This window comes from Anarrhichthys ocellatus, unplaced genomic scaffold (assembly GCF_004355925.1).
Source record: "Anarrhichthys ocellatus isolate YVR2014 unplaced genomic scaffold, GSC_Weel_1.0 scaffold298, whole genome shotgun sequence".
Taxonomy (NCBI): Eukaryota; Metazoa; Chordata; class Actinopteri; order Perciformes; family Anarhichadidae; genus Anarrhichthys; species Anarrhichthys ocellatus.
In genome coordinates, this window is record NW_022280314.1 from 32910 (window position 1) to 47736 (window position 14827).

Below are 14827 nucleotides of genomic sequence, written 5' to 3' on the forward strand. Positions count from 1 at the left end.
TGAACACATCACTGGTCTCCTGGTTATACTACACTTATCCAGGAGGAGACCATTGATGTGTATGATATTTATTAAGTTTATTAAATGATTAAATTAATAAAATACACACTAGAGAATACCTCAGATCTTCTGTTAAATGAAACACTTCATTCAAAAATAGAATATTTTTATTAAAAAACAAGTTTCGTCATTGTGTGGCTCACACATTATTCATACGATCTGATTCTTGTTAAGATGGAATAAAATAAAATGTTTCATCACATGTTCCAAACAATGAACAGAATAAACATCTGCCGGGTCCCCTTACAGCAACCATCACAAGTGTTAGTGACCCTAACAGAACAGAACATGGAATTCCAGTTCCTCCAACTGTCTTCAGAGCAAAACCTCATGGTGTTTAATACTGAATGAGAGGAAATGTTTGATGTGAGACGTTGACAGGTTCAATTATTCATTAAGAAAAAATAAATAGAGATTGTACTTTGTGTTGATGTTGTGAAAGACACAAGGTTTATTTTGGAACTTTAAAATAAAGGTCCCAATGTTCTGTGTCTGTATAAATGTGTTTATGTTCATGTGTGTGTGAGAGCACATCTGTTTGTTTGTTTGCACGTATACACACATGTATTTATATATGTTTACTCATCTTGTTTTACCACTTAACTAATTTATTATTTTACTATTATTGAAATGTTCTGTCAAAAGTTATCTTTTTATTGTCCTTTAAAGCACGTTACAGCATCTGTTATCTAATTAAGTTCATTATTATTATTATTATAATACAACAATTAAAAACAGAAATCAGACTATCTATTGAATCTTTACACGGAGTGAAGAAGAAGAAATGTGTGAAACCTTAGATATTTGTCTTTGATGTTGGTATTGATTCATGTTCCCTCTACGTCTGTACTTCTGTCTGTTTTCTACACTTGTACATTAAACATGAAACAATAATATAATGAATAACAATACTGACACCAGCTTCAATATTACTTCTTTAATTTAAAGTACCACAACATTACGGGTCGGGCAGAAAGTCTTCAGTTTTATTTTGAAAGCTGTCCCCGGAAGTGATAGTTGGAATTTCCGCCGGTTAGCTTCTCCGTTAGCCTCTCGTGAGCAGAGAGAACCGTTAGCTGAACCTAAATAACGGCAGAACAACCCGTCAGAGTTTAGTTCCGTAAACAGAACGGAGACGGACCGGCACCGGAAACTGCTGCACGAAATGAAACCGAGAAGAAGAACAGGTTTGTTTTCTTTCCAATGATGCTAAGCTAACGTTAGCTGGTTAGCTGCAGCTAGCTGTCTTCAGCTCGAGTCTTTACTGAGTGTTTGTTTATTAGAACCAGTATTAGAAAGTACACAAGTACATTTACTCAAGTACTCTACCGGAGTACTGCTTACAGGTACTTGTACTTTATTTTCTTCTTCTTCACACTTTTAACTGCACTGACGTCATCGATCAACAGCTTTAGTTACTTCACAGATTCAGAGTATTAATCCACTAATAAATGAAGTATTATTAAATATTAAACCAGCAGCAGTACATAAAGTCATTAAAATGAGCTCCATCTTTAAAGTAACAATTATATATATTAGTCTGCATAGTGATCGCCTTTACTTCAGGTAGTATTGTTCTTTTACGTATAACCGAGTATTTCTACACTGTGGTATTAATACTTCTACTGAGGTAGAAGATCAGAGTACTCAGATGAACTGAATCTCTTTAATGCACCATGAAAATGATTGAAGCTGCTTTCAATAGAATAATAGTTTGAATTAATATCAATATGTTAATAAAAGCATAAATTAATGTATTATTGTTATTCTATTGTATATATTGTGCATTTTTTAATACTTAATATTTTTGGTTACTTGGTGTGTCTTGCTGCTGTAACACACATTTCCCCCTGGGGATGAATAAAGTACATATCTATCTATCTATCCTATATATGTATTATATATGTATTATATATTTATTATGGGAGGTTTAATGGAGTATCTTATTGGGTCAATACCTCTTATCTCATCTTCTCCATTAATGCTTTAATATTTTAGTTTTTATCTTAAATTAATGCAGAAAAGTAAAAGTAAGCAGATCAATATAAATGATATTGTGTTATAATTATTGAAGCATTAATGTGTTGATCACTTTAAAGACGGAGATCATTTTAATGACTTCATGCTGCTAGTATAATCTGTAATACTTCATTTATTAGATTATATTTAGTGTTAATAATCTGAATCTGAAGTAACTAAAGCCGTCAGATAAATGTAGTCGCGTACGTTAATATTGTGAAGTACTTGCATTCAAATGTACTTAGTTACTTAATATATGAATTACTTAATAAACCTTAATAAAGATGATGTAATGTTACAGCAGGACGGACAGAGAACATTTTTATTCCGTTTTATTTTGTAGGATTCTCACGATTACTACTTTTAAAGGATGATATTTTGGGTTAAACTATATTATTGTAATTTTAAGACTAGAGATGTCCTGATCAAGTTCTTTGCTGCCAAACTGATTCTTGTTGTTGTTGTTGTTGTTGTTTAGTTAGCAGCTGGTAAACAAGGATCCAGACTAACTCTTCTCCAACGTCCTGAGAAATAATTTCAATCATCTCAAACTCAAATGTTCTGCTTTCATTGTGTAGTGATCTGTAGCGGTTACTTTGGAATACATTACAGTATTTTTATTGATTTTAATGAAGCATAATCAGATGTTTAGAGCTCGTTCAACGGTTCATTATTCTCTCTCCAAAATCTATTTCCTGTTGCTGTGAAAACATCTGTTTTTCATCTAATATACATTTTACAAGAATATATTTGAACTCGATATACATCGTGATAGCGTTATAGTTTACCTTCGGCCAACGCTCAATTTACTGATTGGAGCTTGAACGCATCGTATTGTGACTCGATACATTAGTTACCTGGACTCGACCAATCGATCGGGACATCCTATTCAAGATCCTTTCACACCACAGATATAATGATATAATAGCAATACTTTAAAGAGAGAGTGCGACAAAATATGAGAAGATTCAACACCGATATAAAACATGAATGAAATGGGCTCTGAGATAGAAGGACATGTGGTACCGGAGTAAAGAGAGCAACAGGATATCCTGACGAGCACTTTCTCACTTGTTGGGACATCGGTAAGTTAAAGTAACGCTCTCCTCTCTCATTCGCCTCGAACCCAGAATGTTCCCACTCTGGAGCTGTGGGCCATCAGTCCATAACGTTAGCGATGTGGGAGAGGGAGTCCGAGTATCTCTGGGTTTAACTTTAACTTCTGTCGATCTCCATCTACAGATTTGATCTAGTTACTGTAGTCAGCTGCTGGCTTCGCCGTGAGTGATGTGTTGATTCCCCGTATTAATTCATATATATTGATCTTTTTATGAATAGAGACAATTAGTATTAATATTGATAATTCTCTTTGATGATTGTGCCGTAGCACAGAAAGCTACTCCAAAGCTCTGTTAATGGTAGCGTGAGCCTCCGAACTCCCAGCATGCACAGCAGGTTTTATACTCAACGCGCTGTTTGTTGTGTTATTGTCCTAAACACCAGAGGACGAACAAACAAAAGAGAACTGAGAGTAACAGAGAGATATGAACATAGACTGTAGATGTAACCGACAACTGATAAGGAGGGATTAGAGTTATCTGTAAACTCAAATCTCATTCATAAACTACTTTATTATTTTATACAAACCATGTAAAGAAGGAAGTAAAGTATTACATTTATTATGAAGAAACAAAGGTTGAACATCCTGTAAACTATTTGATTTGGCTGCTACATTTTTAACACTTCGTGTTTCTAAAATATCTAAAAATGAATTGTTCTTCTTTGTAAAAGTCCTCTGACATGTAAATAGAGTTTCTATCAGTGAACTTACTGTGAGTCACGCGATCACACTCCAAGTTACAAAACTTGAGCTACGGCGAGTATAAACTGAGCTTAAGGCTAGTGTACTGCTCAACATCATGCCATACATAATGTTATGGGGAACCCCGATGTCGTGTTAAAGGAGGTAGAATCCCCTCAGAGCTCAAAACGCCTCTACAGAGTTCAGACCGCTAATCAAAAAAGAAAATCACGCGCTACTTCAAAGATTTTGCCTTATTGAACTTCCAAACACCAGCTCTAAGCAGCTAAAATACATCATTGAAAGCACTAATTCCAAGATTTTATTCATTACAAATACAATCTTTTATTTCCTTATTTGAATTCTGTGTTTTATGCAAATAACGATATAGACGACTATAACAAAGTAAAGGGACAACATTTCGAACTGTTGGTGGTTTACGCTGACCAGCTGCATAACAAAACAAAACAACAAAAACAACCTGTATACCATCGTCGATCAGCAATAAAAGCGTGATTGGGCATTTGTTAAAGTTATATTTGCTCGCCAACCTTTTGTCAGCTGATCCGATCCACGACTCAAAACCACGAAACGATCAGAACCGTGATTGTTGTGTGTACGTTGCACCCCTGGTACCGCTCTGCTAACCCTGAGTAAACAGGTTTAGTACCAGTGACAACAACGAGCTGCTAACTTAAGGAGAGCAAACGACCGGAGCGATCGGTTTTCTTAAAATCTGCACAAATGGATAGAAACCGAGCACGGACTGCATCGGAACCTCAACTACTTCCTCGCCTGGCGTCATCCTTAAACGACAGCGCCAGCTAAGCTAACAAAGCAGAACGCTAAGTAACACCGTTTCCTCCGTGGACTTGGTAATGTAACTAGCAAAGCACAGCATTAGCACAGTGATGGCACGTGGCTAAGCACGGCTGTTTTGCTTTAACTTCTGTCAACGTACATGTATTCATTTAATTTGATACTGTTCAGAGTTTTTTATTGTTGTGATTTCATTGTAGTCAGCATATTCGGGATATTTCTTTCTCCCATTGGTTGGTTCAGTTTAGTTAGATTAATATTGTTAGTTTCACCTTTATTATCTTGTAAATTAATGTTTGTGGAATGTACATGATGGTCTGTTGAATGTTGTACAATAGTGAAAACTGGTGATATGGTCATTTTTGGGTATATTTTTAACTAGGGCCCGAGCACCGACGATAGTGCGCCCCTTTTGAGTAGCCCCCATGTTGCTTTTCACCTAGCTGTATGACATTTGGTAGGTATATGTATATGACATACAAAAAGCCTCTTAGAGGTATGTCCTAAACCCAACAGGAAGTCGGCCATTTTGAATTATGCGATTCTTTTTTTTTTCTTTTCAAAGATTAATGGAACTATGTGTCCGTGGCGGCAAAAACACACTATTCGCCATGAAACAGGAAGTTGTAACTCGGCCGTACATTGTCTGATCTACTCCAAATCTCTCATATGTCACAACATCCTGACCCTGAAGACATCTATATGACAATTTAGAATCATAGTAATAGCGCCACCTAGTGGTAACAGAAAGTTACATGGTTGTGTACTTTTACATCATCCTCACAGATTAATCAGATCCATCTCAAATTTTGTCAGAAAAGCCTTAATACCTAAAACATCTGGTCAACAGTTTCTAACTGCCCATTGACGCCTCCATTCAGCCCCTCCCTCTTATCTCATCTAATCCTTGTCCCTCTAATTCATGTCTTTTATCACCCTTGTTTATAACTGGGAGTCCTCAAACCTTGAAGTGTTATCTACAAAAAAACAAAGAGTCAAACCACCAAACGGGCTGACAATAGAAACAGGTGAACATGTCACAGTAGAGAAGCAGCAGCATAGGGAAAATGTTCCATACCATTCCACCTGTTTGATCATAATCATTGATCAATCATAAGTATACACTAGTGTCCATTTGGAACATCTGTATTAACAATTCATAAGGCTAGTACATTTGAAGTATCTTAGCAGTTTTTGTGTAGCATTACTGAGATAAGTACAAGCTGTGGAGGGAAATGAATCATTCTTTACACATGGGTGTCATCATGATGTGTCAGCAGAATAGGTATTAAAATGTACATGCTAAAAAACAGTAGGCAACACGTGCTTCTGAGGCCACATAGTTCTCGTTGTCTAAACGGATGTCAGGGTCTTTGGCATTCCATCGTTGTCCAACGGTGGTGAATTTGCCTTTTCACTCGTGTAGGTGTGTTTAATTTACAAGTTTATTCATCTCTAACAATACTGATTTAAAGTCAATAATATTATAAATCAAGAAAACATGTATTATACAATTTCAAGCATACTACCTAAACAACAAACAATCACGTAATGTAACAGTACAGTTAAACTTAAAACAAAACAAACAATGTTACAAACAAACTATGACCTCTCTCTGCCCAGACAAAAGCCTCTTACTTGAGATATCTTCGTAGTGGTTGGTGTGTTTATTCTGACTTGTTCAGTGGAATTTCTCCTGCCTAGGACCGGGGACCGTACCGCTGTGTCAGTGTGTTAAGCGGCAAGCTGACTGTCGTCTGCCGGCGAATGTCGACTTGAAGAATCTAGGAGTTCCGTGTTCTTCCTTCTGCAGGTTAAAGTGGCAGACCACGGGTTGAGTTATCCATCTCTCCTTCAGGATCCAAAAACAGCGTTGTTCGGCCAGCAAAGTTAGGACTTTAACCTAGGTTTTTTTCTTTAAACTCCCCAACGTTGTTTCACCTCCTTTTTAGCAACGTGAGTTGCATGGACGGCGTGGGGTCTATGTAGCCTTGGTGACGTCGCAGCTGTGTCACAGGGACTCCATGGGGTGCCCGTGGCTCTTGTTCAATGATGCACCAGTTTTGTGGTAGTCCCCAAGACCCGAAAGCTGCTCATCTTGAAGCACTGAATGAAGTCCAGACCCTGTTTCATGAGAGCTACTCAATCCAGTCAGATCTCTGCCGCAATGGGGAGAAGCTGTGACAAATTGATGTTCTCCCATATCAGAGCAACAAACCCATGACCAGATCCAAGCAGGACCTTGAAGTTCTGGCTAAGCTAGATAACGGGACAGCACATGCAACACTGGCTGTTGCTGACCGATACGCCACTTCACTACCTGGGCTTAGTACAGCCCCTCTATTACAAGCCCCCGAGGAAGTTACCTTTCAGCTATGAAACTCGGCAATCTCTGCCATATCCGTAACACCCCAAGCTGTATTTCTGCTGACATCGAGGCCTTCAAATCCTATAATGGGCTTGTAGATGCTACGGCTCATGACCTCCACGGTACCCAGACTCCTCCCTCAAATCCCCTTGAACGTACTATGGTTGAGAACCTTTCCCTGAGGAATACAAACTGTTCCTGTCAGATAAGCCTGTTCCCAATGGTAGTTACTGTTGTCACTTGCACCTGAGTTTGATCCTGTTACCAGTCTGTTACCAGTCTGATCCGTGTGGGAGGAGGCCTCAGAGAAGGTAAAGACCCCATTACTTTTTTTCTCTTCGGAGAATATGATCAGAAGTTTCTCCACCTTGGACCTGAGAGTATTCGCTGGGGTCTGTCGACACTACTGGATCCTTAGAGGTCGACAAGCCATCGGTAAGCATCTATTTTCTTGTCTAGTCTGCAGGAACCTCAAGGGAAAACCTGTCCCTCAAAATGGCCAACTTACCCCCCCTCACGACTCCGCCTGTTTAAGCCAACCTTCTTTTCAGAGGTGAAACTGTCACAGACAAGGTATTAAGGACAGTTATCACAGAGGTGGAGGATGTACTAAATGCAAAGCCCCTTGGATATGTGTCCTTTGACATATCTGACCCTAAGCCAGTCACCCCTAATCTCTTTTAGGGGGCGGCTAGAAGCATCCTTTCGGCAAGCAATATTCAGACACACCGAACTCCTGTCCAACCATCGATGGCGCCTCAGTCAAGCTCTGGCGGACCAATTCTGGACTCTGTATATAAATACTACCTCCCTGCTCTTCAGCCGAGGCAGAAATAGTTCACTGACACCCCCAACTTGGCTATATCCACCGTCGTCATGGTAATGGACCAAAGCTAACACGAGCCCTTTGGCCCATAGCAAGGGTCCAACTTACACCTTTTGCGCCGCCTGGCTATTCGCGTCTTTGCATGTGATCGTGCCACGGAAAAAGTTAGCTTTGTGTTTGGTGTGAACACGACATTAGTCCTCAATCTGTAATCTGTTGGAGCTCTCCCCATGTATTTCTTCAATAAGCTTCAGTTTGTTAGCATGATGCAATGTAAGTAGGGTTTACAGACTTCTCTGCTGGAAACAAAATGTCAGCTGAACAATAGAATTGTCAATTAACTCATTGTTTTCCTGTACTAATGGCTAAACACTATGTGACTGTTTTTATTTACATCACTGAACACGTAATGTTATCCAGCTTGAGTTTATATTAATGTGTGTCTGTGTTTCAGTTTTACATTCAGATGTAAGAAAAGTGATCGTTGTTAAAGAAGAGCAGCAGGAGTGGAGCTCCAGTCTGGACCAGGAGGACCCAGAGCCCCCACACATTAAAGAGGAACAGGAGGAACTCTGGACCAGTCAGGAGGGAGAGCAGCTTCAAGGTCTGGAGGAGGCTGATATCAAGTTCTCATTCACTCCTGTGAAGAGTGAAGATGATGAAGAGGAAGCTCAGTCCTCACAGCTTCATCAGAGACAAACTGAACAGATGGAAACAGAAGCTGATGGAGAGGACTGTGGAGGACCAGAACCAGGCAGGAACTCAGATCCAGATAGATATCCAGAACCAGATACTGTTGACAAGACTGGAGACTCTTCTGACACTGATGACAGTGGTAATTGGAAGAAGACCAGAGAACCTCAGTCAGGTTTAAACTCTGTGAATAATGATGAAGTTTCTGTCAATGAGTCCAGATGTAGTGCTGGTGAGAAACCATTTAGCTGCTCTGAGTGTGGGAAAAGATTTACATCGAAGACAAATCTGAAGATACACATGGTAACGCATACAGGAGAGAAACCGTTCAGCTGTTCAGTTTGTAAGAAATCTTTTACTCAGAATGGAAGCTTGCAGATTCACATGAGAATCCACACAGGAGAGAAACTATTCAGCTGCTCAGATTGTAAGAAATCCTTTATACGAAGAAGAGATTTACAGGTGCACATGAGAGTCCACTCAGGGGAGAAACCATTCAGCTGCTCGGTTTGTAAGAAATCTTTTACACAAAATGGACATTTACAGGGCCACATGAAAATCCATGCGGGAGAGAAACCATTCAACTGCTCAGTTTGTAAGAAATCCTTTCCACGAAAAGGAGATGTACAGACACACATGAGAATTCACACAGGAGAGAAACCATTCAGCTGCTCAGTTTGTAAGAAATCCTTTACACAGAATGGACATTTACTGGACCACATGAGAATCCACACAGGAGAGAAACCATACAGCTGCTCTGTTTGTAAGAAATCCTTTTCACAGAATGGAAATTTACTGCACCACATGAGAATCCACACAGGAGAGAAACCATTCAGCTGCTCTGTTTGTAAGAAATCCTTTATACGAAAAAGAGACTTACAGATACACACGAGAATCCACAAAGGAGAGAGACCGTTCAGCTGCTCAGTTTGTAAAGAATCAGCCGGCAGCTCAACTGAACAGATTAAAACTGAAGGTGATGGAGAGGACTGTAGAGGACCAGAACCAGACAGACATCCAGAACCAGATACAGTTTACAAGACTGGAGCCTCTTCTGAACCTGAGACTGATAACAGTGATGACTGGAAGGTGACCAGAAAACCTCAGTCAGGTTTAAACTCTCTGAATAAAAATGAATTTTCTGTCAGTGATTCCAGATGCAGTGCTTGTGAGAAAAAATGTCGCTGCTCTGAGTGTGATAAAAGATTTGACTGTAAGGCAGAACTGAAGAGACACATGAACACTCACACAGGAGAGAAACCTTACAGCTGCTCAGTTTGTAAGAAATCATTCACACAGAGTGGAAATTTACAGAAACACATGAGAATCCACACTGGAGAGAAACCATTCAACTGCTCAGTTTGTGGTAAAGCTTTTGTTCAAAGCGTAACTCTGAAGGCCCACATGATATCTCATACGGGAGAGAAACCTTTCAGCTGTTCAGTTTGTAAAAAATCTTTTAAACAGAGTAGAAATCTACAGCTACACATGAAAATCCACACAGGAGAGAAACCATTCAGCTGCTCCGTTTGTGACAGAAGATTCACCTGGTCTAATCAAATCAAACGACACAAGTGTGTTCGTCATCAGTCCTCACAGCTTCATCAAAGACAAGCCGAACAGATGGAACCGGCAGGTGATGGCGAAGACTGTGGAGGACCAGAACCAGACAAGAACTCAGATCCAGATAGACACCCAGAACTAGATACTGTTGAGGAGACTGGAGACTCTTCTGAACCTGAGACTGATAACAGCGATGACTGGAAGGAGACCAGAGAAACTCGGTAAAAACAGTTGTTTTTACTACAACATGGTTCCCTTTCCCCACACGTAGTCAAAGATACATTAACAAGTGATCATTTTAACTGCACATTACTGCAGTGATGAAATAAAATCATGTCATAACCATTTTGAGTTTTAAGTCAGGAACCACACTAAAAATACTGAGGCTGTTTACCAAACCGCCTACTACATACTACTGGCAAAGACAGCATGCAGTATAAAGTACATACTCCATACTGCGTCCAACAGTAGTATGAAACTCTTGAATTTCCGGTCTGCTCGGCGTTAGCCTTTAAACAAGCTTTTAAAGCCCTGGACAAAACAAAATATCAATATGGCAATGGTATTAAAAACACACAACTTAATGAGTTTTCTATTTTTTGTTTATGATGAATGTTTGTTTACTTTATAAGACTTATAAGATAATTTAGCTCCCCCATCCTTTAAATATTGTATTCCAACATGTCATGGTGAAATATGAGAGGAGACTGTAAATATAAAACATCGCTTGACAAAATGTGCTTGAACTGCTTTGTTCAGAGAACCACCCAAACCAGCCTCTCTATTAATTTTCCTTTTAAAGAAATAATTACCTTGCACACTATGTAAACTGTTGGGCCTGTTGTGGTTTTTGTGCCTAACTGACTTTTATGCAGCTTTGTTCTTGTAACATTTAGACATAGAGCCTAGAAAGCAGTATTTCAAAGTGTTATTTACTTTTATTCCATTTTAGGCTCATTAGTCTTTATTTCTTTAAGTTTTATTCTTTTTGATGAGATGCTATTGATTTCTTACATTTTATTGAGTTAACAATAGTTTGGAATCAACATCATTTTATTTCTCGTTCTTTAAATTTCATTATTACTGAGTGTTTACTGATAACCTTTAAGTGATTTTCGTTCATTTATCAATATGTAATCGTATGTGCTTCTATACTCACTGAATAAGAAACAGATGATGCACAATGGAAACTGTGAAACAGACTTCCTGACTGATGTTCCACTCAGGAAGACCAGACGGGAACCTTCAGGGGGGCCAAGAATTAAATGTTAACTTAAACAAGTCTGTAATTAATTTAGTCTTCCATATATTGATCTGAAAGATTCTCCAAGTAAAGAGTATATAAATAGGTGGAGACAACAAAGAAAACGTGTTTTGGTTTTTAGAAATCTTTTCTGGTTTTTGGCATTTCATCTTTTCTTTTAAAGTCCGAGAAAGGGTTTTTGTTTTTTTTGTATTTTATTTGTGTAACCTTCAATCTTCATTTTATTGTAAAAAACAACAAATAAAACTGGTTTGTATTTTGTACATTCCAACTAAAGTCCAGTCTTGCTCATATATTTGAATAACAGACCTGCTACAAGCTAAGGTTAAAATGGTGTTCATTCTTTACTAATATTATTTACTAACTTGGTAGGCTCAGCTTGTTTTGATGCTCTGCTGGTTTATCATGCTTGGTGTTGCATGTCTTTAAACATAGCTGTGTGTTTTTTAGGGAGCAGTAGGGGTCTGATTGGCATCTTAATTGTGGGTGATGGGGTCAGGGTCCTGAAGCTGTCCTTTATAACCGAGCAAGGTTCCAAACCAAACAAGGTTCCTCCTCCAGTGGGGGACCTTTGAAAAGGACGGTCTTACATGTAGATTTCAGGGGGTATGTTTTTTACCGAGGTCAGAGGTTACAGAACAGCTGTCTTTGATTTGGTATTTAATCAAACCTTCTGTCAACAGGAAAATAAAGCATCTCATCTTAGCAACCTGAATAACTAGATTTCGTAAAAGTATCCAGAGTGATTTCATTCCCGTTTCATGTTTAAAGCGGAGCTGTTTCCAGGTGTCTGGAAGTTCTTCTGCATATGTTTTAAAAAGAGTATAAAGCCTTAAATGTTTCCAGAGGCCCCTCCAATGAATCGTCCCTTTATGAATTGGCTGGAATGGACTTGTCGCACCTCGACCGGAAAAGGGAAACAAGGGCCTTGTCCGTGGTACATGGGGCAGTGCCCGAAAAAACTTGATGGAGCCGCTGCCCTGTGGGTCCACCACTCGCAAGGATAGGCATTGGGGTTGGGTCCAATGTGAGCCGGGCACAAGGCAAGGGCGGGAAGACCTAGGCATGTCGCATAGGCGTGTCGCATAGCAGATGGTGGTAGGCTGGGGACACGGAATCTGAGTGGGCCATGTTCAAAGTCTCCATTGTGGCTGCTAGGAGCTGTGATCGGAAGGTCATTGGTACCTGTCGTGGCAGCAACCTGAGAACCAGCTGGTGGACACAAGCAGTAAAGGAGACCGTCGAACTGAAGAAGTGGCCTTTCAGACCTGGCTTGCCCAGGAGTCTCAAGAAATGGCAGACAGGTAATGGTTGGCCAGCAGTGCTGCGGCCGGACTGCAGGAGGACTTTCGGTTGGCCTCAAGGAAGTTCTGGCTTAACGGTAAGACGGCCTCAGAAAGGGAAAGCAGGGCTTGTCTCAGGCTGTGTTCAACAGGAGAGGAGAACTGCGGACCCGGACTAAAAAAAAAAAAAAATTGTCGAGCGGCGGAAAGAACACTTTGAGGAACTCCTGAACCCGACTAACACGTCTTCCATGGAGGAAGCAGAGTTTAAAGACTCTGGGGAAGACTCATCCATATTCCTGGCAGAGGTTGGTTAGGTAGTTCAGAAGCTCCCGGTTAGCAAAGTGCCAGGGATGGCTGAGATCTGCCCTGAAATGCTGAAGGCTCTAAACATTTTATGGGCTGTCTTGGCTGACACGTCTCTTCAGTGTCCTGTGGAGGTCGGGAACAGAGCCTGTGGAACGGCAGACCGGGGTGGTGGTTCCCTTTTTTAAAAAGAGGGACCAGAGAACCCCAATTACCAGGGTATCGCACTGCTCAGCCTCCTCGGGAAAGTTTATTCCAGGGTGCTGGAAAGGAGGCTCCAACCAACTGTGTCCGGATACTGGGCACAAAGTCAAACACGTGTCCAGTGCGTGTTGACATCCAGAGTTGTCCCTTGTCACTGATCCTGTGCATCCGGGTGGCGGAGAGTGTCCAGTTGGGGGACCTCAGAATCGCATCCCTGCTCTTTGCAGATGATGTGGTTATATTGGCTCCTTCAGAACGTGATCAGTATGAGTTCAGCCTTCAGCCAAGTCTGAAGCGGTCAGGATGAGAGTCGGTACCTCCAAGTCTGAGTTCATGGTTCTCTGCCATAAAACGGGATTGTACCCTCTGGCTTGGGAGTGAGTAACTGCCCCAAGCGAGGGAGTTCAAGTATCTCGGGGTCTTGTTTACCAGCAAGGGTAAAATGGAGCGTGAGATGGACAGGTGGTTCGGTGTGGCGTCAGCAGTGATGCTGGTATTGTACCATTGTGGTGAAGAGGGAGCTGAGTCGGAACGCAAAGCTCTTGATTTATGTATGGTCACAAGCTTTGGACAGTGACAGAAAGAATGAGATCAAGGATACAAGTGGACAAAATAAGCTTCCTTCATAGGGAGTCTGGGTTCAGCCTTAGAGATAGAGTAAGGGCCTCGAACATCCGGAGGGAGCTCGGAGTAGAGCCGCTGCTCCTTCATGTTAAAGGGGCATATATATCTCTTCTGGACGGGGAACGCCTCTGGGTTCATCAGGAAGAGCTGGGAAGCGGTGCTGGTGAGGGGGACGCTCGGAATACTCTGCTAAACCTGCTACCCCTGTAACCTGACCCCGGATAAGCGGGAGTAAATGGATGGATGGATGGATGCCTCCATAGGGAAACATGTTGGTCTATTATATCTGACCCCTTCCTGTTGCTGAGGTTTCTAATATTTTGTCCCGTTCAGGGTTTTTATGTGATACTTTCTTTCAATCTAGTCAGTCAATTTTGTTTTGATTGACTTGATGGATCTCCATAGAAGTTGGTCTTGTGCGGTTTTACGTGGTGTTTTTGTTCTTCTGTTGTAGTTTCTTGTCTTCCTGCCCACGGGCAACAGATGTAAATTAGCTAATAGCTAACTTTGGTGCCATTACTTTTAATTGTGCACTGCCCCTGCAAAAATAAAAATAAAAAACAAGTAATTAAATACAATATGAAAGTTGGTCGAGTCTGAAGATTACAAGTTTGAAGATGAAAAAAAATCATGTGAGAATTTCAAGATTTGTAGAAAGAAACATTGCTTTCTTTATTTTTATATTGTTTATTTACACCAGTGGTTCTCAAACTGTGGGGCGCACCCCTCTAGTGGGGCGCGGCGGTATTGCAGGTGGGGCGCAGGGGGAAATGCAGAATTTTTTTATTTCAAGAACTTTATTCATACCTGCAAACTTGTCGCTTCTCGGCAAAATAATTCGCCATTTTGAATCAAAAATATATCATCCACGTGAATCGTTCATTTCCCTCCGTTACAGTTTAAGTTACATCATGTTCCGTTACCGTTCAGACTTGCTGGGTTAAGTTAACGTCCACTGCATGCGGAACTTTGTCGACTGTTAACGTTCGTCATTATC

At 40.6% G+C, this 14827-nt stretch overlaps 1 protein-coding gene across 2 annotated transcripts; it reads left to right on the forward strand.

The window, feature by feature from the left end:
- Nucleotides 1-1070: 1070 nt before the first annotated feature.
- LOC116401257 (oocyte zinc finger protein XlCOF28-like) lies at nt 1071-11589 on the forward strand. 2 transcript variants are annotated; one of them, XM_031879576.1, is made up of 3 exons: nt 1071-1247; nt 8348-9109; nt 9277-9437. In XM_031879576.1, the coding sequence occupies exons 1-3, from the start codon at nt 1226-1228 to the stop codon at nt 9351-9353; spliced, it is 861 nt and encodes a 286-aa protein (XP_031735436.1). In that variant the 5' UTR covers nt 1071-1225; the 3' UTR covers nt 9354-9437. The 2 variants fall into 2 exon arrangements, with proteins under 2 accessions (XP_031735436.1, XP_031735435.1); XM_031879575.1 differs by having other exon boundaries at nt 8348-11589.
- Nucleotides 11590-14827: the final 3238 nt, after the last annotated feature.

What these genes read in the sequence shown, in the direction of transcription:
- LOC116401257 (XM_031879575.1), top strand. Translation starts at nt 1,226, where the DNA reads ATGAAACCGAGAAGAAGAACAG. An exon ending in GAAACCGAGAAGAAGAACAG is followed by an intron (nt 1,248 to 8,347) that starts GTTTGTTTTCTT and finishes TCTGTGTTTCAG; the next exon opens with TTTTACATTCAGATGTAAGA.